Source organism: Alternaria alternata, assembly GCF_001642055.1.
Source record: "Alternaria alternata strain SRC1lrK2f unplaced genomic scaffold CC77scaffold_35, whole genome shotgun sequence".
Taxonomy (NCBI): domain Eukaryota; kingdom Fungi; phylum Ascomycota; class Dothideomycetes; order Pleosporales; family Pleosporaceae; genus Alternaria; species Alternaria alternata.
In genome coordinates, this window is record NW_017306224.1 from 216,298 (window position 1) to 240,232 (window position 23,935).

General features: G+C 50.7%; 12 protein-coding genes across 12 annotated transcripts; 7 read left to right on the plus strand and 5 right to left on the minus strand.

The window, feature by feature from the left end:
• Positions 1-1,347: 1,347 nt before the first annotated feature.
• CC77DRAFT_580080 (hypothetical protein) lies at positions 1,348-2,936 on the plus strand. Its single transcript, XM_018532335.1, has 3 exons — positions 1,348-2,335; positions 2,397-2,663; positions 2,713-2,936. Exons 1-3 carry the CDS (start codon positions 1,711-1,713, stop codon positions 2,799-2,801), a joined length of 981 nt encoding a protein of 326 aa, XP_018379511.1. The 5' UTR covers positions 1,348-1,710; the 3' UTR covers positions 2,802-2,936.
• A 103-nt stretch (positions 2,937-3,039) lies between these two features.
• CC77DRAFT_1002086 (cytochrome P450) lies at positions 3,040-4,844 on the minus strand (the record flags this gene model as incomplete). Its single annotated transcript, XM_018523177.1, has 4 exons — positions 3,040-3,265; positions 3,328-3,655; positions 3,760-4,382; positions 4,447-4,844. The coding sequence occupies 4 exons, from the start codon at positions 4,842-4,844 to the stop codon at positions 3,040-3,042; spliced, it is 1,575 nt and encodes a 524-aa protein (XP_018379512.1).
• Positions 4,845-5,598: 754 nt separating this feature from the next.
• CC77DRAFT_1026147 (hypothetical protein) lies at positions 5,599-7,010 on the plus strand. Its single transcript, XM_018526203.1, has 2 exons — positions 5,599-5,727; positions 5,780-7,010. Exon 2 carries the CDS (start codon positions 6,059-6,061, stop codon positions 6,683-6,685), a length of 627 nt encoding a protein of 208 aa, XP_018379513.1. The 5' UTR covers positions 5,599-5,727; positions 5,780-6,058; the 3' UTR covers positions 6,686-7,010.
• A 790-nt stretch (positions 7,011-7,800) lies between these two features.
• CC77DRAFT_1055166 (HET-domain-containing protein) lies at positions 7,801-10,000 on the minus strand. The gene is made up of 2 exons (XM_018527830.1): positions 8,092-10,000; positions 7,801-8,033 (listed from the first exon to the last, which is right to left on the minus strand). Exon 1 carries the CDS (start codon positions 9,760-9,762, stop codon positions 8,101-8,103), a length of 1,662 nt encoding a protein of 553 aa, XP_018379514.1. The 5' UTR covers positions 9,763-10,000; the 3' UTR covers positions 7,801-8,033; positions 8,092-8,100.
• A 141-nt stretch (positions 10,001-10,141) lies between these two features.
• CC77DRAFT_1100283 (HET-domain-containing protein) lies at positions 10,142-12,768 on the plus strand. The gene is made up of 2 exons (XM_018530057.1): positions 10,142-11,175; positions 11,235-12,768. Exons 1-2 carry the CDS (start codon positions 10,279-10,281, stop codon positions 12,597-12,599), a joined length of 2,262 nt encoding a protein of 753 aa, XP_018379515.1. The 5' UTR covers positions 10,142-10,278; the 3' UTR covers positions 12,600-12,768.
• Positions 12,769-12,816: 48 nt separating this feature from the next.
• On the minus strand, positions 12,817-14,315 carry CC77DRAFT_1100284 (hypothetical protein). The gene is made up of 2 exons (XM_018530058.1): positions 14,144-14,315; positions 12,817-14,080 (listed from the first exon to the last, which is right to left on the minus strand). Exons 1-2 carry the CDS (start codon positions 14,245-14,247, stop codon positions 12,919-12,921), a joined length of 1,266 nt encoding a protein of 421 aa, XP_018379516.1. The 5' UTR covers positions 14,248-14,315; the 3' UTR covers positions 12,817-12,918.
• A 929-nt stretch (positions 14,316-15,244) lies between these two features.
• CC77DRAFT_580145 (hypothetical protein) lies at positions 15,245-15,878 on the plus strand. Its single transcript, XM_018532336.1, has 3 exons — positions 15,245-15,380; positions 15,436-15,576; positions 15,638-15,878. The coding sequence occupies exons 1-3, from the start codon at positions 15,330-15,332 to the stop codon at positions 15,707-15,709; spliced, it is 264 nt and encodes an 87-aa protein (XP_018379517.1). The 5' UTR covers positions 15,245-15,329; the 3' UTR covers positions 15,710-15,878.
• A 115-nt stretch (positions 15,879-15,993) lies between these two features.
• Positions 15,994-18,278, minus strand: CC77DRAFT_1035913 (beta-lactamase/transpeptidase-like protein; the record flags this gene model as incomplete). The annotated part of the gene is made up of 4 exons (XM_018526970.1): positions 15,994-16,783; positions 16,880-17,141; positions 17,397-17,736; positions 18,111-18,278. The coding sequence occupies 4 exons, from the start codon at positions 18,276-18,278 to the stop codon at positions 15,994-15,996; spliced, it is 1,560 nt and encodes a 519-aa protein (XP_018379518.1).
• A 696-nt stretch (positions 18,279-18,974) lies between these two features.
• CC77DRAFT_580585 (NmrA family protein) lies at positions 18,975-20,475 on the minus strand. Its single transcript, XM_018532338.1, has 3 exons — positions 20,450-20,475; positions 20,374-20,391; positions 18,975-20,324 (listed from the first exon to the last, which is right to left on the minus strand). Exon 3 carries the CDS (start codon positions 20,153-20,155, stop codon positions 19,280-19,282), a length of 876 nt encoding a protein of 291 aa, XP_018379519.1. The 5' UTR covers positions 20,156-20,324; positions 20,374-20,391; positions 20,450-20,475; the 3' UTR covers positions 18,975-19,279.
• Positions 20,388-21,375, plus strand: CC77DRAFT_580285 (hypothetical protein). Its single transcript, XM_018532337.1, has one exon. It carries the CDS (start codon positions 20,690-20,692, stop codon positions 21,182-21,184), a length of 495 nt encoding a protein of 164 aa, XP_018379520.1. The 5' UTR covers positions 20,388-20,689; the 3' UTR covers positions 21,185-21,375.
• Positions 21,376-22,022: 647 nt separating this feature from the next.
• Positions 22,023-22,580, plus strand: CC77DRAFT_1035914 (hypothetical protein; the record flags this gene model as incomplete). The annotated part of the gene is made up of 3 exons (XM_018526971.1): positions 22,023-22,077; positions 22,114-22,146; positions 22,207-22,580. 3 exons carry the CDS (start codon positions 22,023-22,025, stop codon positions 22,578-22,580), a joined length of 462 nt encoding a protein of 153 aa, XP_018379521.1.
• Positions 22,581-23,096: 516 nt separating this feature from the next.
• Positions 23,097-23,912, plus strand: CC77DRAFT_1035915 (hypothetical protein; the record flags this gene model as incomplete). Its single annotated transcript, XM_018526972.1, has 2 exons — positions 23,097-23,162; positions 23,250-23,912. The coding sequence occupies 2 exons, from the start codon at positions 23,097-23,099 to the stop codon at positions 23,910-23,912; spliced, it is 729 nt and encodes a 242-aa protein (XP_018379522.1).
• Positions 23,913-23,935: the final 23 nt, after the last annotated feature.

The following is a 23,935-nucleotide window of genomic DNA, read 5'->3' on the forward strand; positions in this document are numbered from 1 at the left end:
TACAAGAGCAGGCCGAACTAGGATTACCGTCTTGTGGGTCTAAATTGAATCGGTGCGAGACGATGCCGTACGGCTAAGGCCGGGACCCCGGAGAATAAATCAGACTGGGTTGTTGGATGTCCAGGCGAGAGTGGAACGCATCCGTTCAGGCACACCCGCTTGTGGTGGAGACAAGCTAGTGGTCGACCTGCATACGCCACGCGCTCATGCTATGTCCATGTACCTGGATCTCGGTCCAGATGAGGTTCTATCGACCTTGATTTCGATGAGTGATCCGGCTGTTGCCGTTAGAGTCTGGGGATGCAAGGCGAGGCTTCCGAGAGTTCACCAACCAGTGTAGGTGTTGCGCTACCGACACGCACCAGTCCAATAATTCGTGAGGGAATGTTCATGCCTCTTACCATAACAAGCTTTCGATCGCTACCGTCATTTTACCCCTGCGACGATCGGAACGTGGCAGGTCGATCAAACCGTTCGCTACGCTAGTTGTGACGATCGACGATACCGTGCAGCCGGAAAGAACGAGGCGTTGATGGGTCTGGTCCTGCGCCATCACCGCAAAACTCAGTGACGTGCTATCGATGGCGTATCCCACTGCTCTAGGCTTACATCTTCATGTACAGGCGTCGTGAGAGAGGCGTCATGTAAACCGACGGTCGAGGACTCGAAATACATTTGTCAGTTGCCACATTGTTGGGAAATTGTCGTTATCGAATCGATGGAGTGTCAAGAAAGACCATGGAACTGCGATGCCAACTATCAGAGATCCATGCGCATCTAGAAAGACCACTTGTCGCGTCTAACGGGCGGGTCTTGGAGAGGGACCACCTACTGCGATCCACCGAAGCACACTTCCAACGATGGGCGTGACATACCTCAAGCAACACTAAATCCGAAACCTGGAGACGAAGCGGATATTCATGTCGGGCAAACGAACAGTATCGTGTGTCAAGATGGTGTTGACCCTTGAAAACGCCCCGCATCGGCACTAGCTCAAGCCAGCGCTCGTGCTTTCGGAAGACGTCCCGGACTACTAGACTCCCTAGTGTTAAACTTTGAACGGCACCTAAGCAACACGGCTCTCTCTTGGTTGGTTGTTGATTTGCTGCTTGGCGCCTTATCTCAGCACAAAGCAACCAGTATGACGAGCCAGGCTTTCGTGAGACGCGCTAAATTCCAAGCTTCAGGGTCCCCGAGATGACGCTACACCACTCGAGCCTATAACGGAACAGCACCCGTGCTACAGAATTGCTTAAACATTACAATTAAGAAGTGCTGCACGAGGCTGGCCCGCACCAATAAAACAGTCCACCAAGCAGGTACCCAGCTTGGCGCACTTCCGATGGCGTACACCAGGCGTTCTCCAAAGTCGTTCCCAACGCAGAGTTCTAGATCCGGAGGATGTTTGTGGTCAGTAGGGGCCAGACTTGAGGTTTGGATGGAGATTTGCATTCCTCGCCAACATCGATCGAGGACTGTGATCAAGGACGAATTCCAGATAATGTTGGCTCAGGGGATGCTCGAAGAGTGTAGCTCTCAACATCCAGAAACACATAAAGACGAACCGTTCCTTGCAGATACAGAAACCATCCTCAGCAACTCCAGCTCCAGGCATCCAACCTTACTCTCGCTCTTCATCTCTCGTCCTCCTCGGCATCTCTTCCCCCTTCTCAGTCTCTGTTCCTCGCTCACTACAACAAATCCATCAAGATGAAGCTCCTCGCTACTTTCACACTCTTTGGCGCATTGGTCGCGGCCGCACCTGTTGCCGATCCGATCGAAGCACGTGCTACTACCAGCAGCGCAGTGAAGACTAGCAGCGCAGCAGCCACTATCAAGACCAGCAGTGCCGTCGCAGCGGTGACCTCGAAGACCAGCAGTGCCGCTGCAGTGGTATCTTCCAAGGCCAGCAGCGTCGTCGTGGTAGCCTCTTCCAAAGCAAGCAGCGTAGTCGTCGCAGTCTCTTCCAAGGCAAGCAGCGTAGTTGTTGCGGTCTCCTCGAAAGCCAGCAGCGCAGTCGTCACCACGTCCACGGCTGCACCGTTGCTCGGTGTCAATGTAGGCGGGTCCTCCTCGCCCCTCGTGGGAGTGAAGCTCTCGTCCTCGACATTGCTTGCCGTTGTAGTTGGCTCAGGATCTACATCTACCACGGCTGCGGCCTCCACGATTACTGCTGCGCCCACTGGCACTGCAGCTACAGCTTCCACAGCTCTTCCGTCCACGTTCTCTGCACCAGTCCAAGGACAAGGTGTCCTATCGCTTAACAACCTTCCTGCGATGCCAGGCGTGATCGACAAAACCTTCTCCGGTGTTCTCGGTGCTGCCTATGGTCTAAGTAAGTCTTCCACGTTGTTTTCAAAATATAAAAGTATTCAATTAACTAATGCTCAAACTAGTGTCCGGTGCATGCGATTCATCGTACCGTTGCAACATTACCGTTGCCGGTTCGATTTCAAACCTTCTTGTCGATGGCAACAACTACCAGACAGCCAGCAGTGTGGCAGCTTGGTGCGATGGAGGACGCTGTTATGGTGCTGCCACTGTTCCAGTGACGGCCACCGCTCCGTTCATCATTACTTGTGATCAGCTTAGCGGTACGCAAGCCTGCTCTGCTACGATCTCCGGGGCAGCAAACGCAATCTTTACGAACGGACAGTCTGTCGGTAAGTTTCACCAACTCCATCATCGCATTATGAAGCTAATCATTTCTAGAACTTTGGGGCTGGGCTACACCCGCCGGATACTGTCAAAATGGCGTATGCACTGCGTCTATTACAGCCGTTGGTGACCCAATGTACTAGATTCTGAGAGTGAGAAGAATGAGTGAGTAGGGCCGACACAAGGGAGATACATAATGCCAAGGAGGACGAGAGATATCGAGTAATAAGCTTGTTTGGATGCTAGTTTACTTCTTTTCCTATAGATGACAGCATGAGCTGCTACCTACCTTCTCTTCTCCGTAACCTCTTAGTCAATGGAATACTTTACCCAAGCTATATATGCTTTGAGCGTTGCCGTCATCCCACAAGGGTTCATGCCTCAAGCTTCCGCGCCTTCTCTCCACCGAGGCTTCAACACAACCTTCCACTTCCCATCATGGAACTGCATCGTGATGAACTGCCGAAGTTGAATTTCCTGATAACCAGCTTCCTCGAGCGAGAAGCGGGAAAGGAGGTTTGCAGATACTGTGCGCATTTCTGCGTACGCGAAATTCTGTCCAATGCAGTTGTGTCGACCGTTAGAAAACGGAAAGTAAGCATCCATGCTGTATCTTTTGTTAGCAGAGGTCCAAATTGCACCTCTCGTCTCATACAAGGGTTGTCTTACTCTGGTTCCGGCGCACCCTCCCTCTCCTCACCTTCCAGCCATCGTTCTGGCCAAAACCTGTTTGGCTCGGGCCAGTATCGTTCATCCCGATGTAGTGCCCTATAACTGGCTGAAACAATTGTATAGGGCGGAATATCAAAGCCATTAACATTGTGGCCTTGATCTAGAGTGCGACGACCTAGTTCAGAAGCAATGGGGTTCATGCGCAGGTTTTCTTTGAGACAGGCTTCAAGGTAGCGATATTGTGGGTCCGTTCGCACGGTTTTGGAGTCGAGGATGGGGGATGAAGGAGAAAGAGGGGGGAGCGAAGCGAGAAGCTTGTTTAGGGCTGCGGGAGTTCGTGCGAGTTCCACAAAGAGACATGCCATCGTGCCTAAGTAGATGGTCAGCCAATGTAAGGCCGAAGGGAGAACATGAGGGGTTAGAACTTACCGGATGTCGTTTCCGAACCAGCCAGAAGAAGTTCAGACATCTGATCAATTATATCCTGATTCGACATACGCTCTCCAGTATCCGGTCGCGCACCCTCATCCAACATATGCTGTAGGACATCGATACGTGCTGCGTTCTTTGCTGATCCCTGTGCTGCAGCACGTTCGTCGACGAGTTCGCAAATAGCAGTGGTCATTTCCTTGGGCCAATCAACCTCCCATTCATACCCCATTCGCCTCAGGAATCTCTTGATGAAAACTAATCCATACCTTCTGGCCTGCCCATCGAAGATCGCATTGGGAATCTTACTCCACCGCTTATCTCTGCTCGAAAGCATCTTTCTCGGATCGAAAATCTTGTCAATCTGCCCAAAGCCTTTGCCGAATGAGGACTCGCCCATGATGTCCAAGGCAAGGCAATGCAGATCGCGCATGAGGTCTGTTTGGATATTGCCATTAGGCCTGAAACTGAGATCTTTGGAGACGGCTTTGTTGACTTCATCGTAGTAGTTGTCAAGCAAGGTGGATACGCATGCTTTGAAGTAGGTGTCTAGTTTGTCCACAGATGCCACGGTGAAGGCAGGGCTGAGAAACTTCTTGAGGTTGCGGTGGGGCACTGGGCGGCTGTGATTTCGATCATTAGCCCATGTTTTCTTGCTAGAGGTGGGTATAGAGTGTTGTTACTTACATTTCTCCAAAAAGGCCTGGGCTACTTCTGTCTCTCGAGATCTCGGCATACATAGTAACCTTTGGTAGGTCAATGGTAAGAAGAATCTGTTTCATAGCCCCTTTGTCTGAGACCCAAATCTGCCTTGGTCCCAGACGAATCACATCACCATACTGTTTGTGCATCTTCTCAACATACTCGTGGATCGTGCCGCGGGCGAAAAGCCATCGAAGGTGCATAGCCGTGTAGGGTGCATACCATGGCCCAGGAAAGTTTTCGAGGCCTGTCTTCTTCGTGACAGATCGATAGTAGGATAGCGTGAATACTATGGCTAGAAGACTTGCCACTATTGTGCGTGGATGGGGCAGCTCCATGGTAGAAAGCTTGTCCCCGGACGTGAGTGAGTCAAGGGTCGGCATGACATGCCATGGGAAAGTAGGGGTAGATAAATTCATCGTGCTTGGTGAAGGGGAACGCGATGAGTGTGGTTAAATTCAGCTGTTGCAATGCTGACCCATGAGGTAGGAGCAGCGTCTTATAGTCACAGCATCTCGATGGTGACTGTCTTGTTCTTAGTTGTTTTGCCATCTCCTGTTTCAAGAAGTCAGTCGATCGCTGTAGATTCTCCGAAGACTCTTATCTTCCCAAAGTTTGGTTAATGATTACAGCCTTGCTGACGTAGCGTGGTGTTAGTCCACTTGCAGGGTTGTGAGCATTATGTACGCGTGATGCAGCTGTCAGCTATATGCATACAACAGTCAGCTGTCCACAAACAACTATCAGCCATGTATATACGATAGTGAGCTATGTAAATAAAATTCTCGCCTGTTTGCATGCAGCGACTAGCTGACTGCACATTGTAGCCAATGTATGAACTCGTATCTCTAGTCCGCACTCAGCAATAAGGATGATTGTTCGTTTGGACGGGCAAAACTTCGGCAATGTACGGAGTCTGAATCGAAGGGGGTCAGTGCAAGCTGACAGGTGCACCTTGTTCGTTCGGTGCTTATCGCTTGGCGAACCAGCTTACCTCGTCCGGAAATTGTTGTACCGACTACTCAGTCGCCCTGATATTGTAGTATGCACCAACGAGACATTGCATGAGGCTGAAGCGTTTCGGACCGCGCCAATAAAGGGTCCGATACCAAACCTTACTGTCTCAGTGTATGCTTTATAGGAAGATAGTCTGTTACGCATAACCTCAGTATTCGGGCCGCGCAGTGGATGGTAGTATGACTCCGCTGCTAGACGAGATCGCAAAATGCGACAGACGTCATCAGTGTTTGACATATCTAGGTAGTCCTTGAATCTATTAAGGTTTCATTCAGCCAGTCGGCAGTGAGGCGGGCCGTACCGGATAAATATCGAAACTTTGTGATGACAAGCTTCCAACGGTGGAAAGTAAGGCTAAAAAAGGCTCAAGCGCTTCCCTGGAAGTCGGGTCCCAGTCGTGGTGGCCTAACCACAATGTTTTCGTAAGCTTTTCTGGTGCAAGGGTGAATCCCTGGCCGTCTTGCTCACGCGAAGAGACGGTATATGGAGGAGTGCAAGTTTTCGAACCACATTGTTATCAGTCACTTTACCCTCTTCGCCAGTATCTTACATCTCATCCACGATACCCGCGTGTTCAATCATGACTCGCAAGAAGATCCTCCTCACCGGCGTCACAGGCTACATCGGTGGTAGCGTACTCCATCAATTACTCCGCAGCAAACACCCATCGATCCAAGAGGCCGAGATAGCGTGTCTGGTTCGTGGCCAGGACAGAGTTGCGCAGCTTCACAATGCCTTTGGCTCCAGGCTCAAGGTTGTGCTCTTCGAGGGCCTGGAGGATACGGCGCATCTTGTCGAGATAGCAAGTCAGTACGATGTCGTCTTCAACATGACGCTGGGCTATCATCTTGCCAGCGCTGTAGCCTTCGTTAAAGGCCTTTCCTTACGCCGAGTGCACACTGGCAGAGACGTATGGCTGGTGCATACTTCGGGCGTTTCGAATCTCGCTGACCAACCACTTTCCGGGGATCACATTGAACCCAGCCCGGATCGGGAATTCAACGATTCCGAGGACGACATCTATACCTATGAGAAGAGGCGCAATGCTAGGAGGAGATACATCCAGCGGACGACGGAGTTGGGCATGATAGACGCTGGTCTCGAGTCAGGCGTGAAGACAGTCGTCCTCATGTCTCCATTGATCTACGGTGTGAGTGATGCCTCCACGTCCCCGCAATCTGCGGAACCCCATGGTACTAACTCCTAGGCCAGGTTGGCACGGGATTATGGAACAAGCGTAGTCTGCAAGTGCCTCGGTTGGTCCGAGCGGCGATAACGGAAGGCCAAGCCATCGTTGTTGGTGATGGCAAGGGTGTATGGGATAACGGTACTTCTTTCGCGGCAGGTTAGTTACACGATGTACGCTAACTTGGTGCTGCAGTCCATATCGAGGACCTTGCAAGATTATACGAGCTGACGCTCATCGACATCTTGTCAAAGGATGGCGCCTCCCTTCCAACGGGCAAGCAGGGCGCTATTTTCAGCGCGCATCGACGTCACACGTGGATTGACGTGTCGCAGGCGGTCGCAGATGCTGTATGCAAAGCCGGCCTTGTTGACAGCAACATCGTGAGGACTGTGAGTCTCGCGAAGGGAGCTAGATTGCTCACTGGTGGCGTGGAGCAAGTTGCTGAGTTGGGTTTCGCAAGCACTTGCAAGACACGCGGTGAAGTTGCGAAGAGGTTGGACTGGCATCCGAGCGCTGGAATCGAGGCTTGGGAGCAAGGCTTCGTGGAAGAGGTCGATGCGCTTAGATCGAAATTGTGAAACGGCTCGGTGAATCTTAAGGATATTCGGTGCGAGTAGGGCTGACGAACTGTCACGATGAACAGACTTGCGTGCTTGATTCGAACGTAGTCGGAATAGATAGCTACTTCTGTCTGTCTGCGGTACTTGCGTCAAGCAGCCACGACAACGATTCAACCGTTGCCGACAGGTACCGAAGTGGGCAACTAGGATGACCTCATATATACTAGCTTCTAAGAGACCTAGTCAAAGGTACGTGGAGTTATCGTTGCAAATGGAAGCCAGTAGGGGGTTCCATACGTATCTGAAGATCCGGGGACCGGGTCCGCGCAGATCGTACGCCAAGAACTGGATTAGCGCGACACCTATCCACAAGGGTGGCCGAAAGTTAGTATAAATTCGCCGACGATGAAGGGGCATCGAGGCTGTAGATCACAAGCATCCTGCCTGCTACCTAGGGACGTTATTGCGGGGCTGCACGCTAATTCCTGGCGACACCGTAATCGATCATCGGAATCGTCATCCTTCGCGATTGTTCGTAGTGAACGAATTTTACTCTTCTTAGTATGCGCATGTCTAATGATGTACTCGGTCGCATACAAATTCCATACAACTCTAACGTGGCTGGTAAGGTTGTGACGCTAATTCGCCGGCAGCAATCACCAAACAACCACTTAACCAATATTCGTTGCGCCATTATGTAGACAGCTCCACGCTCTAACAACTTTGAAGGTGGTAGCTCTGTACTTGTCGAATCATCAATTTACCTGACGCGAAGGTCAAGCCCACGAATCTCTAGCCTAGTTTTTCTACGACTCATCCTTTTAGTCTCCTCGTTGCATTCATCTAGCGCCAAGGGCAACCTACTTTACTTATTTATCCCGCTTTGGTCAAGTTGAATTTGAGCCTGTATTTCCGTGGCTGCTCGTCTACCTTAATCGACGCGTCAAGGTACACACGAGTATATCGATGACGACCGAGATACAGTCGACTCGTTGCAAGACTTTTCTGGCCTGAGAGCTGAAGGAAAGGACTTGGAACAATACCGGTACCATTATACTGTTTTTGGAACGATTCTGTGTATAGAAAGACCCACGGTTCTGACGTTCTTCCTTTGGTTCTATCCCGCCACTCAAACCCACAGGATAGATAACAATATTGTTTTTCCATGTCACGTACCAGGTACCTATCGCTCAAGCTCAACGCCTGCTCTACGTTGACTTTCCAGTAGCCTCGGAAGTTTGGATGACCCCTCGTAAGGAACCGCAGTCCAGCAATGTCCCATCGGTGGCTACCGGCTATCTCGTCTTCAATCTGTAGTGCGTAGGGATGATCAAGCCTGAGTGTATCTGACGATACTTGTATCGAATACTCATCTGCCAAGAGCATGTCTGCATGAATCGAAGGTGTGACATGCGAGGCGATATGTATCCCTTTCTTGACAAATGAAGGCACTTTCCGCTTAAAGCGGATTTGATGTACAATATCCACACGAGGCCGCTGACTCAATCTTGCGAAAAGATTCGGTCCGACTTGCTCTAGAAGTAAACCCTCGATAACCTCTGCATCTGGTGACGAGATACAGGATAGAGGTAAGACATATAAGCCGGAAAGATAGTCGATATAGAGTTCAGTCTCAGAAAATTGCAATCCTCTGTTGGTCAAAGCATATGCACTACCCTGATACACGTGACTCTCTGTATGGACGAGGTTCGCACAATGAGCGAAGTACCTTGGGGAAGGCGCTAGCAAACTGCAGTACCGCTCCCGCACGCCAGGTTGCCGTGACGCGAAGAGCGAACGATCGTTCGACTGTTTCATGATCTCTTCTTGCAGACGTATGAACGCTTTTGTGCCCTCCCCATAAAGAATAGGCATCTGTATGTCGAAAATCCCCAAAAGACAATAAGCAATGTCTTCTGTTCTCGTTGTCTCTCTCTTCGCTGCCCACGCCAGCCTTTGAGCTATCGGAAGTGTATCCATGGATACCTGTCCGGTCAGAACATTCGTTGCAATAGCTGTGATTTTCGAGATACGGGACGACAGTTCTTCTCTTGTTCCAAGGAAGCTCCATAATCGGTCAAAGAACTCAACGTGTCGCGGAGCGACAAGCTCCTGTAAACACCAGCCTCTCTTAAACCATCTGGATCCGCTGATCGACGTCATGTCTCGGGTATCTCCAATCTCGAAGTCAGACAAGAGGACATAGCAAACAGCTGCATCGCGATACCATTTGAACATGGAGTTGATCGCTTCGCTCAGCTCAGCACTGCTGGTCTTGTCGATGCAACATGTGTCCACCCAACAGTAGCCAATGCCGGTTAACCTGGCTTTTCGGCAAGTTTCGATGATCTTGAGATATCCTGGTCGCTCCCTTTTTGGATTCTCAGACCCTCTATTCATAGCCAACATGTCCTGGAATGTGACTTCATCTGCTTCGGGGCCCCAGGTGTGTGATAGAATCGCATACTTGGGAACGTCAGACTCCACAAACGATTTCAGCTCCAAAGTGTCGGTGTCAATCAGTCGAATTGCCATGGTAAACTTGCTAGAGCCGATGATGGTGCGTGACTAGCGTTGAGGGAAGGATTGTCGCGCAACGTGTTGTACGCCGTCCGCCAGATAAGCCAGTTCGCGGGGTAATCGACACGCTACGTTTTAGTCATCAGCGTACGTGAGCATGTGCCATCAGGCTAAATGAGTGGCATTTGTGAGCAAGTTAATCATCATGAGGCTGGAAGGTCTCACGTCTCATTCTAGTAAGAAAGATGTGCGATGTCTCAAGGAAATGGTGGCGCAAGAGTGGCTACTTGGAGAGCCTCAGTTTATCGGCCCCTCTTATCGCGGCCCAAGATTATTAGCTACCTGTTGTTGCTCATAAAGTCACACAACAATAGCTTGGCCATTGGACTAAGCTTTAATCGCCTGCTGTCTCCAGTCCATGATGGCTGACCTATGGAACGTCTGGTACAGTGTTGGGATGGTTGGATATCGCGCGAACACCTCATCACGTGGCGAGGACACGATTTCAGCCTTGCCACTGCTGCCTGAAGCATGGCGTTCTCCATCAACGTCAGGACTCCCATTCCTGAGCAAGTTTTGAACCGTCCTGCCCTTCCTCTGCTGTTCAAGTTCGGCTCCACCGCCGTCTTCAACCTCCTGAGGTCTTTAGATATGAGTTCTCTTGAGTGCCCAGCATATAACTCGAAGAGCGATCACGAACGGTCCTGGAGCTACAGTCCACGGGATGACCCTGAAGATGAAGGCAATCCTCTAGTTGCCGGTGTCGACCTTTGCAGCAATTGTCAAATCTTGAGGTGGCTTGGACTACGTCGCCCACCGACGGGAGAGCATATTCCAGGCGATCTTTTTAACCGCTATCGAGAATCCGCAAGAGCGCCTGTGTCCTCAACTTGCGAGTTATGCCAAGCCATTTGTTCATCATTATCTGCTACTCAAGTCAAGTACATAACCCTGTCACTTGGGAGACTAGCTGATGCTATCCGTCTGGACATATCGTATCCAGACCAGGAACGACCTTATGAACTTCTGTTCGTCGAAATCGAAGATGAAACTGACTGTACGATTACTCAGGAAATTACTTTTTCGCTGATACTCCCCGCACAGACGGGTGTGACAGTGCGACGAATCGAACCCGAATCGGTGGATTATACAGAAGTACGACTTTGGATCGATCATTGTGATTTCACTCATGGCCCAAGCTGTCATACCGCCACGAAGCTTCATGTACCTCACTTCAAAGTTATCGACTGCTTTAACCGGCAAGTCTTACCTTTACCTGACCTGCAAACCCAGTACGTCGCGCTTTCGTACGTTTGGGGCAAACCAAATCCAGAAGTCGATAGCTCGGAAAGGTTTCCACAAACGATCGAAGATAGTATAGACGTAACTTCAAAATTGGGATACAGGTACCTTTGGGTTGATCGCTATGTAAGCAGCACTATCGAGATAGTCTACATATTTCTGCGAGACTGAGCTGATTGGAACAGTGTATTGATCAAGATGACAAAGACAATAAGCACATCCAGATCTCCATGATGGATCTTATCTATTCTCAGGCCTGCCTGACGATCGTTGCAGCCATGGGCGATGCTTACGATGGGCTCCCAGGGGTGAATGAGCTCTCACGCAGTATGCAAAAATACCTTAAAATCGGTCAATTGCAAATGATTGAATGGTTCGTTCCACGCGACCGAATTTTGATATCGAACTGGACTAAAAGGGCATGGACATACCAGGAAGGCGCTATTTCGAAAAGGAGATTGATTTTTACTGATGGTGGTGTTGCGTTCTGGTGTCGACGGATGTACTGCCAGGAAAGTGTCAAAGAAAGGCCATTACCATCACACCCACGGGACACTAGTAATGCTGGTGAGCAGCTTGCGTACATTATCCCTCGAGTAGCGGACGTGTTCAACCAAACGAGGTTCGCGAAAGTGATGGAACAGTATTCTCGAAAGACTATGAGCTATGATTCAGATGCCCTAAATGCCTGCCTGGGTGTCTTACGCGCGTTGGATACAACACACTGCTGGGGGGTGGCAGTGGAGACTTTTCATCGAACCACGATGGCAAATGATATGTATACACTCAACCATAGGTGTACGTCACCTCGGGATTTGACAGTTCAAACCCAACCCCAAGTTGTTTCCAATCCATTTGCCAATATCGACACATGGAAACCTTCATACCTGGAAAAATCTGTCATGTACCTCGCTTGGTACAACATGGGCGCTGTGGAAGAATGCAAAGAACGCAAAGAGTTTCCTACCTGGTCATGGACGCGATGGGGAGGTAAAAAGTACTACCAGGATCACGGCTACTACACCGTTCGCCGTTCAAAACTCAGAACTCGCATCCCTATGGACGACATGTATGGGATACTCAAGATCAAAATCTTTGTGGATGATATGGAATGGCTGAATGTCTTTGACCATTTCCACAGACTTCGCGCTCTCGAAGGATCCAAACTAGGCAAGATATTACGAGTCACGGGAAACACAGTGACGCCACGCTACGATGAGACACCAGAGGGATTGGAAATGATCCTGACGACTGAGTTTGGCTTTGATCTGCATCTGAAAACGTTCATTGACTCCCTCGAATGGACATGGGAAAACATTGCCGACACGGTGGCCCTCGAGATATTTGAGTTCTTTAAAGAATATCATGATAGCGATGCCTACGGCACCGTTCTCATTCTGAAATCAGACGGAGAACAATACCGGAGAATTGGTGTAGCAACAATCATGGATCTTACACTCGATTCTTTGAGAAGTTCACACCATGATTCGATCGAATTGGGCACTTTGGCTATAGCAGGAGCAATAACTCGTACAGTGCACATAGTATAGATAGTCAAATCCTCTGATAATATGGATCACTCAGGCAACAATACGATACTCCAAAAGGAAGGCTCTTGGGTAGATGGAACTATGTTGAGCGAGCGAACTCAGTCGTGGAGAATTAAGCAAAGATGTATGGCACCCTGAGATTCAAACCAAGATAGCAGGAAGACGACACACAACAAGCATCACACTAAGCATGTTGGACTTTTCGTCTTTTTCATTTAAGGGTATCTTCTTACGCCAGTATCGTTGGGTACAAAGAACACAACCAAAACACCATTGTGGTGACAACAAAGTTCTTCGCGGCCTCACGCCCCGTTGTCCATCACCTCCCACGGCCTCTTCCCCGCCCCCTTCCCCTACCTCCTCTTCCTCCTCTCCCTCCGCCCTTCCCTCTCGGCGCCGACCTCTCATAGATCTTGACCTCCTCAAACGGACTATCCGCGACCCTTAGGTAGCTCGGTATGCCATTATCCACGACGGCGAGCACCACATTCCTGCACCCATACTTTAACCTCTGGTTGGGATGACCATCCTCCTTGGGCCTGTCCTCCGGCACCTGCGCCATGAGGTCGTTTAGCTGTGCACCCGTGGGTATTGGGGTTGTGCGCGCGTCGACAACGCAGATACGGAAGTCTGGCGGACCACGAGCGGACTTCTTGAAGCGGGCTGTGGTGCGGTAGACGTCGAAGTGGACGCGGTATGGGTTGTCTGCGGAGGGTGGGAGGACGAAGGTAGGAGGGGAGGAGCGATCGTGCGTCGGTATGAGTTTGAGAAGGCGGTAGATGTCGTTGTAGCTGCGATACAAGCCGGGCTTGATGAGCGGACCGAAGGCGAGGGCCTCGGCGGAGATGGGGTGTTCGGGCTGGCTTAGGCGCCGCCAGACTTCGGTGAAGAAGCGCGTGACGATGCTCGGGCGGGATGATGGCTGTGCTGCTGCTGCTGGAGGCGGCGCTTGTACGATATCCCCTCTATCATCGTCCCACGTCCCTGTCCTAAAGATGACGTATCCCGATCTCTTCAGTCCGGCATAGACGTTGTACATTTCCAATGTCAGCTTCCCACCCACACCACTCTCGAACCCAATGAAGGCAGCATACGCCGACTGGAGACTCATGGGCGCGCCATCTTCGGTTCTGTATACCGTCTTGTCGCCGATCTCGCGCTTGACCGGCCACCGGACGTCCAAGGTGCCTCGCTCCAGCAAGAACAGGGCTTCTTCGGGCAACAGCCACTCTCTTCCTCCTTTGTTCGTTCCTATCGTCTGGAAGTGCTGTGAGCGGACTCTGTCGACGCATGCCATGTTGCGCTCGGGGTCGTACATGGCGAGGATATGGCCTTTCTGCGTGTGCGTGCGCTGCCACGAGAGGACGCCGTGCATGGCCCGGCGCGAGGCCTCGAGCGTGTCGAGCTGGAGATTCGTCTCATGGCTCTCAAAGTCCTTTTCGCCGCGCTTGGGTAGAGTGGGGTGTGCCGTGTCTTGGGCACTGTGGGGGTTGTGTCAGCCATGTTGAAGCAGGGTGGTGCGTGGGCATGTGAAGAAGGCGTACGTGAGTTTGTCGAGTTTGAGGAAATCTTGCGCTTCCTCCGTGGGGTCGTAGTCGGCAGGGTCAGGTGCGCGCAGATGCGAGACGTCTTCGTCTTGGTCGGCCATTGCTACGAAGGCGAGGGCGTGACGGATGTCATGAGTTTGAGGGTTGGATGTTTGGTGGGGAAGATTTGGAGACTCAGTAAAGTTGCGACAGGGATGCATGACTCCCGCGGCGGCCCTTTGCGTTAGCGCCGGCTGACATCTCGCCTACGGTTACCCTATCATCACGACAATGACACCAACCTTCACATGCTCCTGTCTTCGTGGTGCTGCTTTACCCGTCCATCGCTAGCCGTTATATACAGAACTGAATGCAAATGCCGAGCCAAAATGAACGCGTATCTTATGCGCCGTCTTGGTACCCAGGTAGGTACCCAGGTAGGAGGTGTCGCATCCAACGCCTGTCACGATATCAAGGCAAACTGTTCAACACATATCACCTCTGTGAATTTGTCAAAAGGCGATGCGACTAAAGTCACACCTGAGATACTACAGGGGGTGCAGGATAGACATAACGAAATTAGTGCTCTGTGCATTACACCGGACCGCGCACTAATTACGCCGAAGCGTGCGCATTGAGCTGGACCGCGCATTAAGCCGTGGACCACTGAGAACGGTATAGGTTGACTCGCTTTGTTAAATTGTTGTTCGAACACTATTGGGTGAAGCTCCGAGAATTTATATCAAACGGACGGAGAGAGGTCCAGAGGATTCCAAATGACGGTGAGCCAGAGACGTGCTCAATGCGTTGGAGAATCTACCTGAAATGCATGAGCAATACACATCCAAACAGTGTACGACTAGACTCAAACAAGCGGAAAAGCTTGTGCTGCCAAGTGTGGAGAATTTGTGAGCTTGTTTTGTTTCTTCGCTGGACTCACACATCCTATAGTGGTTCGAATTCGGTGCACGACCCAACGCTTGTGTCGATAGGCCCGAGAAGGACCTGGGGCTGATCTACACATATTAACCTATTCATATGTATTAAGGCTGAAGTCAACAGATGAGGACAGGATATGGTTAATATGCGATCGTTGGATTTTTGATAAGAAGGGCTCCATCCAACGCCCATCTCTTCCATCACCTTCGTCCACAACTTTAAATTCCACCTAACAAACATCATCCAACTCTCCAACACCATCATCATGCAGATCCAAGCAATCCTACTCCTCTTGGTCGCCACAGTCTCCGCCTGGGTGAGTATCCTTCTTTTCAAAGAACATTCCTAGAGACTGATACCTAGAATCTCAGCAATGCTTCGATCATGATGAACACTTTACCACGAACCATGCCCAGTTGGCTGAAGGCAGTGATCCCAACAACCAGTGGGGATACTGCCCATCTGCCAAGGGATGTTGCGCCGATGGTAAGACGTGGTACGCCTGCAAGAACGTAAGTTGCGTCCTCCAGTATGTTTGCGAGTGGTGCATTGATAGTTTGTAGAAATGTGCAGGTGGTGCTGCCTGCAGTGTCTCTGGAGGCAGGACTTCTTGCTAGAGTTATCGTGAGCTACGGACTCACGTAGTTTCGTCGAGACCATTACACACAGAAGCAATCTACTAGTTCCCAAAAGCAACATACCATACAATCGAATGCTGGAATGAACATAAAGGGCAACCCTGTATTTGGTACGGATGCTAGCTGTGCCTACTCACATTGCGATGCCCTCAATAATGCATTGACACGTTTGAGATTTACACTTGGTAGTGCGAGAGTATCCAACTATTGCTGACTGCAAATGAGTCTGCCTGTTGTTCGCCAGCGTGCCTCCATATTGATCAAGTTACCCTTCGGCGACATCATCCCCATTCAAGACCTAGCCAGATTCTGCCGAAGACCAGGCACACTGACCATCGTAGCTGTCCCATTCTCACCAAGACTAATCACCATCTCATCCACCGATAGACCAGCATAAAGCCACGCCCCATGACTGAACCAAGTATAACAAGCATCCTCAAAGATACCCGTACTGTTCATATCGGAAATGCCCCGGAATGCCACGCGCCAACGGTTATCCGCACCAATGGGATAGATCCTGACGTCTGCATCAACCGCGTTCAGCGCAGCAGAACCAAAGAACTCGACCCACGCATCCGACACAGCTTTGCCACCAGTAGTCCAGCTCTTCACCTTGAGACCCGGACCATCATCGACGACCAGTTCAATTGCCGATTCACCACTACCATAGCGACCCGCATAGTTTTCCGCGACCTGCTCCCGGCCCACGGTGTCAAAATGCGGGACAGAGTAGCGCACAAGATGGTCGAGCAGGGCTCGCAGCGCCGGATCGTCGCCCACACCAGCCACGTTGACGGTGTAGCCGAGCTGGTATTCCGGGATGATGGCTGCGTAGGCGTTGTAATATCCCTGTCCGCCAGGCATGGTGTATATATCGACGGGTCTCTCGCCTGAGTCAAGGCCAAGGCTCGTGGGACGCAAGACGGTCCAGGGCATGCCGACAGCTTCGCCTTTAGAAGAAGAGGTGAAGGAGGCGGGTTTCAGCCATTTGGCCATGTCGGTGCTCGAGAGTAGCTCGTTGTTGAGGAGGCCGCGAACAAAGCGGGCGAGGTCCTTGGGCGTTGAGAACATGCCGGCAGTCCTGTGGGCATAGGCGAATTAGTACGGATGCTCGGTTCTAATCAGAAGTAGAGAGTAATAAAGTATGAGTAGACTGCTAGGGTCTGAGTTGACTCACCCGTTCCATTCCCCGATGTCCTGAGTTCCAAAGTGATCGACCTCTCCAGGTATGACCATCAGTGATGCATCCTGACTGTCCAGGCCAGTCGCCGAGCTCAAGCCCAGAGGGCCCGTGATGCTGTCTGCGATAACGTCTCGAAGCGATTTGCCTGTGAAAGACTCGATAGCGTAGCCAAGAATGACAAAGGCATAGTTTGAGTATGCGGGAGTACGACCGACGAGCCATACATAGTTGCTGATGAGCGCTCCTTCGAGAAATTCTGCGATCAGGTTCAGTAAGGAGTATAGACAGTAGCACGATCTCAAGGAATTCTTACCCTCTCGAGTAGCACATAGGCCAAATTCTATGGAATTGCAAATAGGGAAGCCTTCAGGGACAGTAGCGTTTTCCGGCAAGCCGAGTTCGCCCTGTAGGAAATCAGGAGGTCCTCGAAGAGAGGTGTCGAAGGCGTAGCCTAAGTGCGAAGAGTCAGCTGTGGTCTTCTTGGTTCATTGTCCTCCAGCCATAGCCTTACCGTCGCGCGGAGCGCCAGACAGATGGCTGGCTAGCATTCGCAAAGTCGTGTTCTCGAAGTTTTTCGAGCCTTCAAGCTGCGGTACATGCTTAGAAACAAGATCGTCTATGTCCAATCCCTCCTGGAGCAACGCAGAAAGAACGGTGAAAAGTTTCGTCACCGAGAAGATGCGGTAGACTGTGTCGCCATTGACCTCGCTAACGCCAACTGTGGTGTTGACGTTTGGTGCAGTCCAATGGTACTCAAAAACTGTATCTTCAGTCGTGGTTATCGAGACCGAGTAAGAGGTGGAAGACGTGTTGAAGAGATTCGCTTCACTGTTCAGTCGGTCCAGTGCAGCCTTTAGTGGCTCAGGATCGAACTTGGGGGCGATGGAAAGGTCGGGGGGTGGTAGGAGTGGGATGCCTGCTGGAGGACAATACTCCGTGGCTGCGGCAAGACTCGCGCACGCGAGTGCCGTTGTTGATAGCAGATACTGTTTCATGTTGCGATTGAAGACAATGAACAAGATAGACACTCTTTCGATGTGAGGAATGTGTGAAACTAGTAGCGGAAGATGATAATGGTTTGGTAGCTGCTACAACAGAGCATGCGTTGAGCTTATATACTATGATCCTGCTGCGACCAGGCAGACCCAATCAAGTACATGGCTGAACAAAACCTCAGTCGCGATCATAGATACTCGTTTTGCCAATGTCGACGCTTGGGCTGTACCTTGCGATCTCGTTGTTCAGTGCTTGGCTGAGTCCCGAAGTCGCGGTTTCCTCCTAGAGCAGCATAGTTGTTCCTAGCGTTGCGCAGGTAAGTGCATAGCGATGAGATCCTTCTGTAGAGGTGACTCAGCTTACCAAAGTTCTCGACCCAGATTCCGTCACTGAACATGGCGAAGTAGTATACAACAGTGGTGCCAAGACCGCTGCGCAGTGCCCGTCTCGCCCCAATGGTATGCAGCGTGCTTGCTAAGCCCCCAGGTATCGAGGCCCGCGATGTTCAACCCATGTCCACGCTTGCTAAGATCCAATGAGTATTGTGTTACCCAAGACTGTGGCGACGGTGGCCCTGTATCCCCCAGATCATATGCTAGCACTACAGTGCGAAAGATAGGCGCGAACCACATTGGACCCAATCTGCGCTACGGCCGTAGAATACCTACTGTGGCTGAATGCCGCAGAACGCAGAACAAGTGCTTATTGGGGCGTTGGTCAGGCAATCCGCCAAGGTTAGAGAACATTTTTGTCCAATTAAGCGAGCCAAAAGAGCTTGGCTGTTCTTAGCAGGCGTGTTCCGCACGGATCGGAAGTTATAATGTTTTCCGATCCGTATGATGTCATAGGCTTGACAGATTCTACAGTAAGGCTTGTGAGCCTAGGCTTCATCTCAAATGTAACGACCGTTGCCTTACGAGGTCGGAAAATCTCCTAGAAAGATACACTGTGCTATAAAAGGGAACACGGAATGGATTTTAACTACTATACATATAAATATTTATCACATAGGTTCTAACACGGTGGCGAGATAGCCAACTGTACGATCTCTGTCTGCCCTATCGCGAGCACTTCTTATCGTGTGTTGTATTCCAATCCCTCAGAGACAATTTCGATGGTCTCACGTATGTCACAAAGCTTGCAAAGATGGACATAAGAAAACCTTCAAGGGAAAGCTCGTCCAATCCAGTGCATTGGGGCACTATCGCAGTTCAAGCCCGCTCGATTATAATACATCCAAGAAACCCGTGCCTTTGTGTAAAAGAAGACATGGTAGCAGCTTTGCACCCTGGAACCCTCCCGTGCACATCCCGGTGTTTCCCAACCCAGTTATCCATGAGAATGGATTTCGTCTGGGATACTCTTCATGCTAGGAGACCAAACAGAACCGTCTCATACCTATGAAACCAAGTTCTGACGTGCCCAATCGTACAGCGTTGTCGCAGGCCGGCCAATGACAATCTCGAAGTCGTCACGTTTGGTAGCTTGGTAACGCATTTGCCCAGATTCCCCAAGACGCATCGTCTGCACAGCGCTGTTGAGGTAGAGACGGGTTCCAGCATCCGAAATTGTCGCGACGTAAGCCTTGAGCGCCTCTGAATTGTAGACGTTGCATTCGATCTTCGTTCCGGTGGCTTGAGTGATGATCTCGGCAGCCTGTGGACCAGTGAGGATTTCTGGGCTCAAGCCGTAATCAGCACCAGCGTGCTTCTCGGGTCCCTCGCGAAGCACCGCGGCTGCCAAAGTACCGATATCAGCAGCTGAAACCCAGCCCAATGCGGCCTCACCCCACATAACATCAAAAGAGCCTTTCTCGATGGTTGATGGCTCAGTCACCAACAGAGAATCTAGGATGACGTTTGGGTGCAGATTGGTCCAAGCCATTCCAGAAGCTTTGATGTAGGTTTCGATCATATCGTGCCAGCTAAAATGCGGAATGTGATCCCGGCCTGAACTATAGACACCAAGGTGAACTACAAACTTAACACCAGCAGCTGCCGCCGCATCGATAAGCATCTTGCTTTGGTACAGCATGTCTGCCGTGTAGCCAGTAACCATGAAGAGCCTGTCGATACCTTGCAATGCTGATGGTAGGGTGTTCGGGTCGTCGAGATTGAGGATGACGGCTTGTCGTCCTTGTTGGCGCCATTGTTCAGCGGTCTCGGCCCGGCTTGTGGCTAAACGTACGTGGATGCCTTCGTGATTGGCATCGAGCTCCTTAACAACTTGCGAGCCCACCTTGCCAGAGGCGCCGATTACAAGTACCGTGGTCATTGTGCTGATACGCCTGATGAAACGAGTCGAGATTTTGCTGAGGTTGTTGAGATTTTGTCCTGAAATCTTTGCTTTCCTTGGTGTATCTTATAGCAGGATACGGAACCAAAGACATCCGAGCCAGTAAGGCCACTAGTGGCGTGGTGGAGAGGAGAACGTGAATACTCCACTACAATAAAACTTAGCGTATAGAAAATACGAAGCTTACTAAGAGGTACGTAATCTATTCCATAGTTCTATGCATATCTTACGTATCAGCGTTACTAGCTATGCTAGAATTCTTAGATAACCTACGCAGCCTTAACACGTTCTACCTTCAAGTAATTGCACTGTATTCTACTAGGAATTGTATGATGGGAAGAGACCGAGGAGAGTATCGCGATGACTTTGGTTGTCTCTTATCCTTTGTGTCTTTGACTGATTTATATAGTCAAGGCTGACGAGCATTCCTCAGCGACACCAGTACCGAGCTTCGTCCACACAAGCAAGTCCGATGTTCGTCCATACAAGCAAGTCCGGTTTTCGTCCATATGAATGAGTCCGGTATTCGTCCATGCGAAAGAGGCAATAGAAAAACAAGGGATAGCACCTTTGCACGCCCGACTCCTTCAATGTACCTACCGGGCGAAATGGTCGGGCCGATACCCGTATCAGTTTTCCATAAGAGTGGACTGTGTCTGGGGTCACGAAGTTGTATTCGGTGGCCTGTCGACTTTAAGAAGCGGTACCATTCATATCCTCCACCTTTGTGAAGGATATCAGGACCCTTTTCACTCGAGAGATCCTGGACAATTTCTTACACGAGGGCCGATACTTCTTTCTATCTACGATCAGGACATCAGACGCTTTAAACGGGTTGGATATCACTGGATACGCCATACAGGGCAGTATCACAACGCTCACCGCGTTGTCGACGGGGAACTCATTCTTGCTTTTGATCTCGGGTTGTTTGGGTCGTTCTCCTTTACTAACGCGAGCGATATTGAAAGAATTGACGACGAGGGTGGGTATCGTATCACACTTGGTTGAACTTCCATTCAGGCAGCACCAGATCGACGCTTGGTAAAATTGCTCGATCTGGAATACATACCATGTCTCTCCATTGATCTATCAACTGGTCAAATTAGTGGCCACTATACAATGCGTCTATCGATCAGCGGATGGCTTTGGAAGGTAGTGATGCATAGGATATCGGTGACAAGATTCAAAGGTGACTTGCAGAGAGTGAGGCCTTGCATCCGCCAAATGGAAAAGCACTGGCATTGTACTTGCAGATCTATATGTGCTAGTAGTCGATATCTGCCGCCTGGTCAGCTTGAGAGATAGCAGTTGCGAAAAGAGTGACAGTCATTTAACGTTCTTCTCTGAAACGTCTCGCTCGCTCAAAGAAGACAAGAGGCGTATTTGCAAATGTATGCAGCGCAGGTCGAAGTGCAGAGTCTGACGCCACTTCGTTCCGCCATTGGAGGAACATATGACTGCGCCTTAACAGCGCGTCTTACACCCCTGGACAGATCGTACGACAGCATGATTCTGGGGCCTCCATCGAGAATATTCTCATATTTATCAGCAACTCCTTCTAGAGATCGGGTGTCGGTGCGACCTCGTTGGGCTGGTAGAGCATCTGACAAGCTAGTCTACACATGTCATGTATGTACCATCTTGTCAGACCGTTATGTTGCCTTGACGTTCGAAGTGTATGTAGGGCGTGTAAGCGCTAGAAAGTGTGGATAGAGGGTCTGATGTGGCTATTGGCTAGGCGCACTACACTAAATGGCCGCGTGACGAGCCAGGTCGCGTAACGAGCCACCCCACCATCCCAACATTGCGCGTCGTCCCAACTTCAACGCGTCATAACTCCACAACCATGGACCCGATTCAAGAAGCAATTGAATATATTGAATCGCGTGAGGCTGGAGATGGTTTCTCGTACCGCTAAGTTTCAAAAATATTCGGAGTTGATCGAACAACGCTGTCGCGGCGGCACAAGGGTTCGCAGGGCACCCGTGAAGCCAAAATAGCAAATTAACAACGACTTAACCCACAACAAGAGCAGGAGGTTGTTAGTCACATAGACAGAGCTATAAGAGATGGTCTACCGCCTACAGGTAGTATTTTGAAGAACTTCGGATCTGCTGTTGCGCAGCAAGAGGTCTCCGATAGCTGGGTTAAGCGGTTTCGCCGTCGTCATCCCGACAAGCTCATCACCAAATGGGACACCGGTATCGATCGTGAGCGTCACGTAGCTGACAGCAAGTATAAGTACGAGTTGTACTTCAACTTGCTGCACTCTAAGAGAGTAGAACACGGGATTGACGAGCGCAATACGTACAATATGGATGAGAAGGGCTTCTTTGTCGGTATCGCCAACCGCAGAAAGAGGATCTTCTCCAAGGCAGTTTGGGAGGCGGGAGAGCGTACCTAGGCGATGAGGGATGGTAACAGAGAATGGATTACGCTGTTAGCTTGCGTATGCGCTTCTGGAGATGCACTGCCGCCCGCTCTCATCTACTAGGGCACCTCTGGGGTTTAATTAAGCTGGGTTCACGACCTTCTGGAGACCCAAAACCACCAGATATTTGTATCCCACTCAGCTTTAGGATGGTCTAACAACGAGTTAGGTCTTGCCTGGCTTTAACAGGTGTTTGAACGTTATACAGCAGCCAAAGCTCGCCGTTAATGGCGCCTTCTTATCCTTGACGGGCACGGCAGCCACGTTACGCCCGAGTTTTTGGAGTTTTGTGAAGCCAAACGTATTATGGTTATGGTGTATCCTCCCCATTCAACCCACAGCTTACAGCCGTTGGATGTGGTTCTCTTTGGGCCGCTTTCGAGTCACTACACCGAGCAGCTTACTCAACACCTCCAGCGAACCTAAGGCCTCTCAAGGATCACCAAACAGGACTTCTATCGTCACTTTTGGCCGGCTTGGAGCTCTACAATGACTCACGATCTCATATTGAAGAGTTTTCAAGCTACAGGCGTATGGCCGATGGACGCAAGCCGGGTACTTCAACGCTTCAACAACAACGCACAACAACAAGATAACGACCCAGGAATTAGGGAGCAAGGCGACGGCGATAGCTGGCCTTAGCTGCGCAAAATTTTTGACGCTGCGGTAGCTGACAAGGCCAAAATTGAAGCCAAACGGCTATCCCAAGGCTTGCACTCGCTGCAGGTCAACAACGCGATTCTCCACGCCGAAAACGAGGAGCTACGGGCTGAACTCAACCTTATTCGAAAGCGCCCGATCAAATCTACAACACTGACTACACGAGAAGGTGATGAGTGGCACGGCGGAGCTGTATTCTACAGTCCCAGGAAGCTTGCCAGCGAGCGCGCGCGCAAGGCCGCAGAACTGGACGAAGCCGCGGAGCTACAACTCCAAAAGGCTCGCGATAGAGAGATCAAAGCGGCAGAAGCAGCTGAGAAAAAGCGCTCTCAAGAAGCTGCAAAGTTGGCTCGACAGCAAGCCAAAATTGCTAAGGATGCGGAGGAGCAACGGCAGCGTGAGGAGAAAGCTGCCGCGCGGGAGCTCAAAAAGCAGCAACAACAAGCTGCAACCGCTCAAAAAAGTCGCGATACAGCAAATAAGCGTAAGCGAAAAGCCTCACCTAAGCCAGCAAAAAAATCGACAAAGCGTCGTCGTGCTGTTGCTTCATCAAGTCGGGTGGTTGAGAGTCCGCCTCGGGCGCCCTCCCCACCCAAATTTGGCCTACACACCCGCCGACTCAAGACGCCAGCGAGATACAAGTAGTGCAAACGCTTTAGTAGCGTCTA

What these genes read in the sequence shown, in the direction of transcription:
- CC77DRAFT_580080 (XM_018532335.1), top strand. Translation starts at nt 1,711, where the DNA reads ATGAAGCTCCTCGCTACTTTCACACTCTTTGGCGCATTGGTCGCGGCC. An exon ending in CGGTGCTGCCTATGGTCTAA is followed by an intron (nt 2,336 to 2,396) that starts GTAAGTCTTCCA and finishes TGCTCAAACTAG; the next exon opens with TGTCCGGTGCATGCGATTCA. An exon ending in TACGAACGGACAGTCTGTCG is followed by an intron (nt 2,664 to 2,712) that starts GTAAGTTTCACC and finishes AATCATTTCTAG; the next exon opens with AACTTTGGGGCTGGGCTACA.
- CC77DRAFT_1026147 (XM_018526203.1), top strand. Translation starts at nt 6,059, where the DNA reads ATGACTCGCAAGAAGATCCTCCTCACCGGCGTCACAGGCTACATCGGT.
- CC77DRAFT_1055166 (XM_018527830.1), bottom strand. Translation starts at nt 9,762, where the DNA reads ATGGCAATTCGACTGATTGACACCGACACTTTGGAGCTGAAATCGTTT.
- CC77DRAFT_1100283 (XM_018530057.1), top strand. Translation starts at nt 10,279, where the DNA reads ATGGCGTTCTCCATCAACGTCAGGACTCCCATTCCTGAGCAAGTTTTG. An exon ending in ACCTTTGGGTTGATCGCTAT is followed by an intron (nt 11,176 to 11,234) that starts GTAAGCAGCACT and finishes TGATTGGAACAG; the next exon opens with TGTATTGATCAAGATGACAA.
- CC77DRAFT_1100284 (XM_018530058.1), bottom strand. Translation starts at nt 14,247, where the DNA reads ATGGCCGACCAAGACGAAGACGTCTCGCATCTGCGCGCACCTGACCCT. An exon ending in CTCAAACTCGACAAACTCAC is followed by an intron (nt 14,081 to 14,143) that starts GTACGCCTTCTT and finishes CAACCCCCACAG; the next exon opens with TGCCCAAGACACGGCACACC.
- CC77DRAFT_580145 (XM_018532336.1), top strand. Translation starts at nt 15,330, where the DNA reads ATGCAGATCCAAGCAATCCTACTCCTCTTGGTCGCCACAGTCTCCGCC. An exon ending in TCGCCACAGTCTCCGCCTGG is followed by an intron (nt 15,381 to 15,435) that starts GTGAGTATCCTT and finishes CTAGAATCTCAG; the next exon opens with CAATGCTTCGATCATGATGA. An exon ending in CGTGGTACGCCTGCAAGAAC is followed by an intron (nt 15,577 to 15,637) that starts GTAAGTTGCGTC and finishes AGAAATGTGCAG; the next exon opens with GTGGTGCTGCCTGCAGTGTC.
- CC77DRAFT_580585 (XM_018532338.1), bottom strand. Translation starts at nt 20,155, where the DNA reads ATGACCACGGTACTTGTAATCGGCGCCTCTGGCAAGGTGGGCTCGCAA.
- CC77DRAFT_580285 (XM_018532337.1), top strand. Translation starts at nt 20,690, where the DNA reads ATGAGTCCGGTATTCGTCCATGCGAAAGAGGCAATAGAAAAACAAGGG.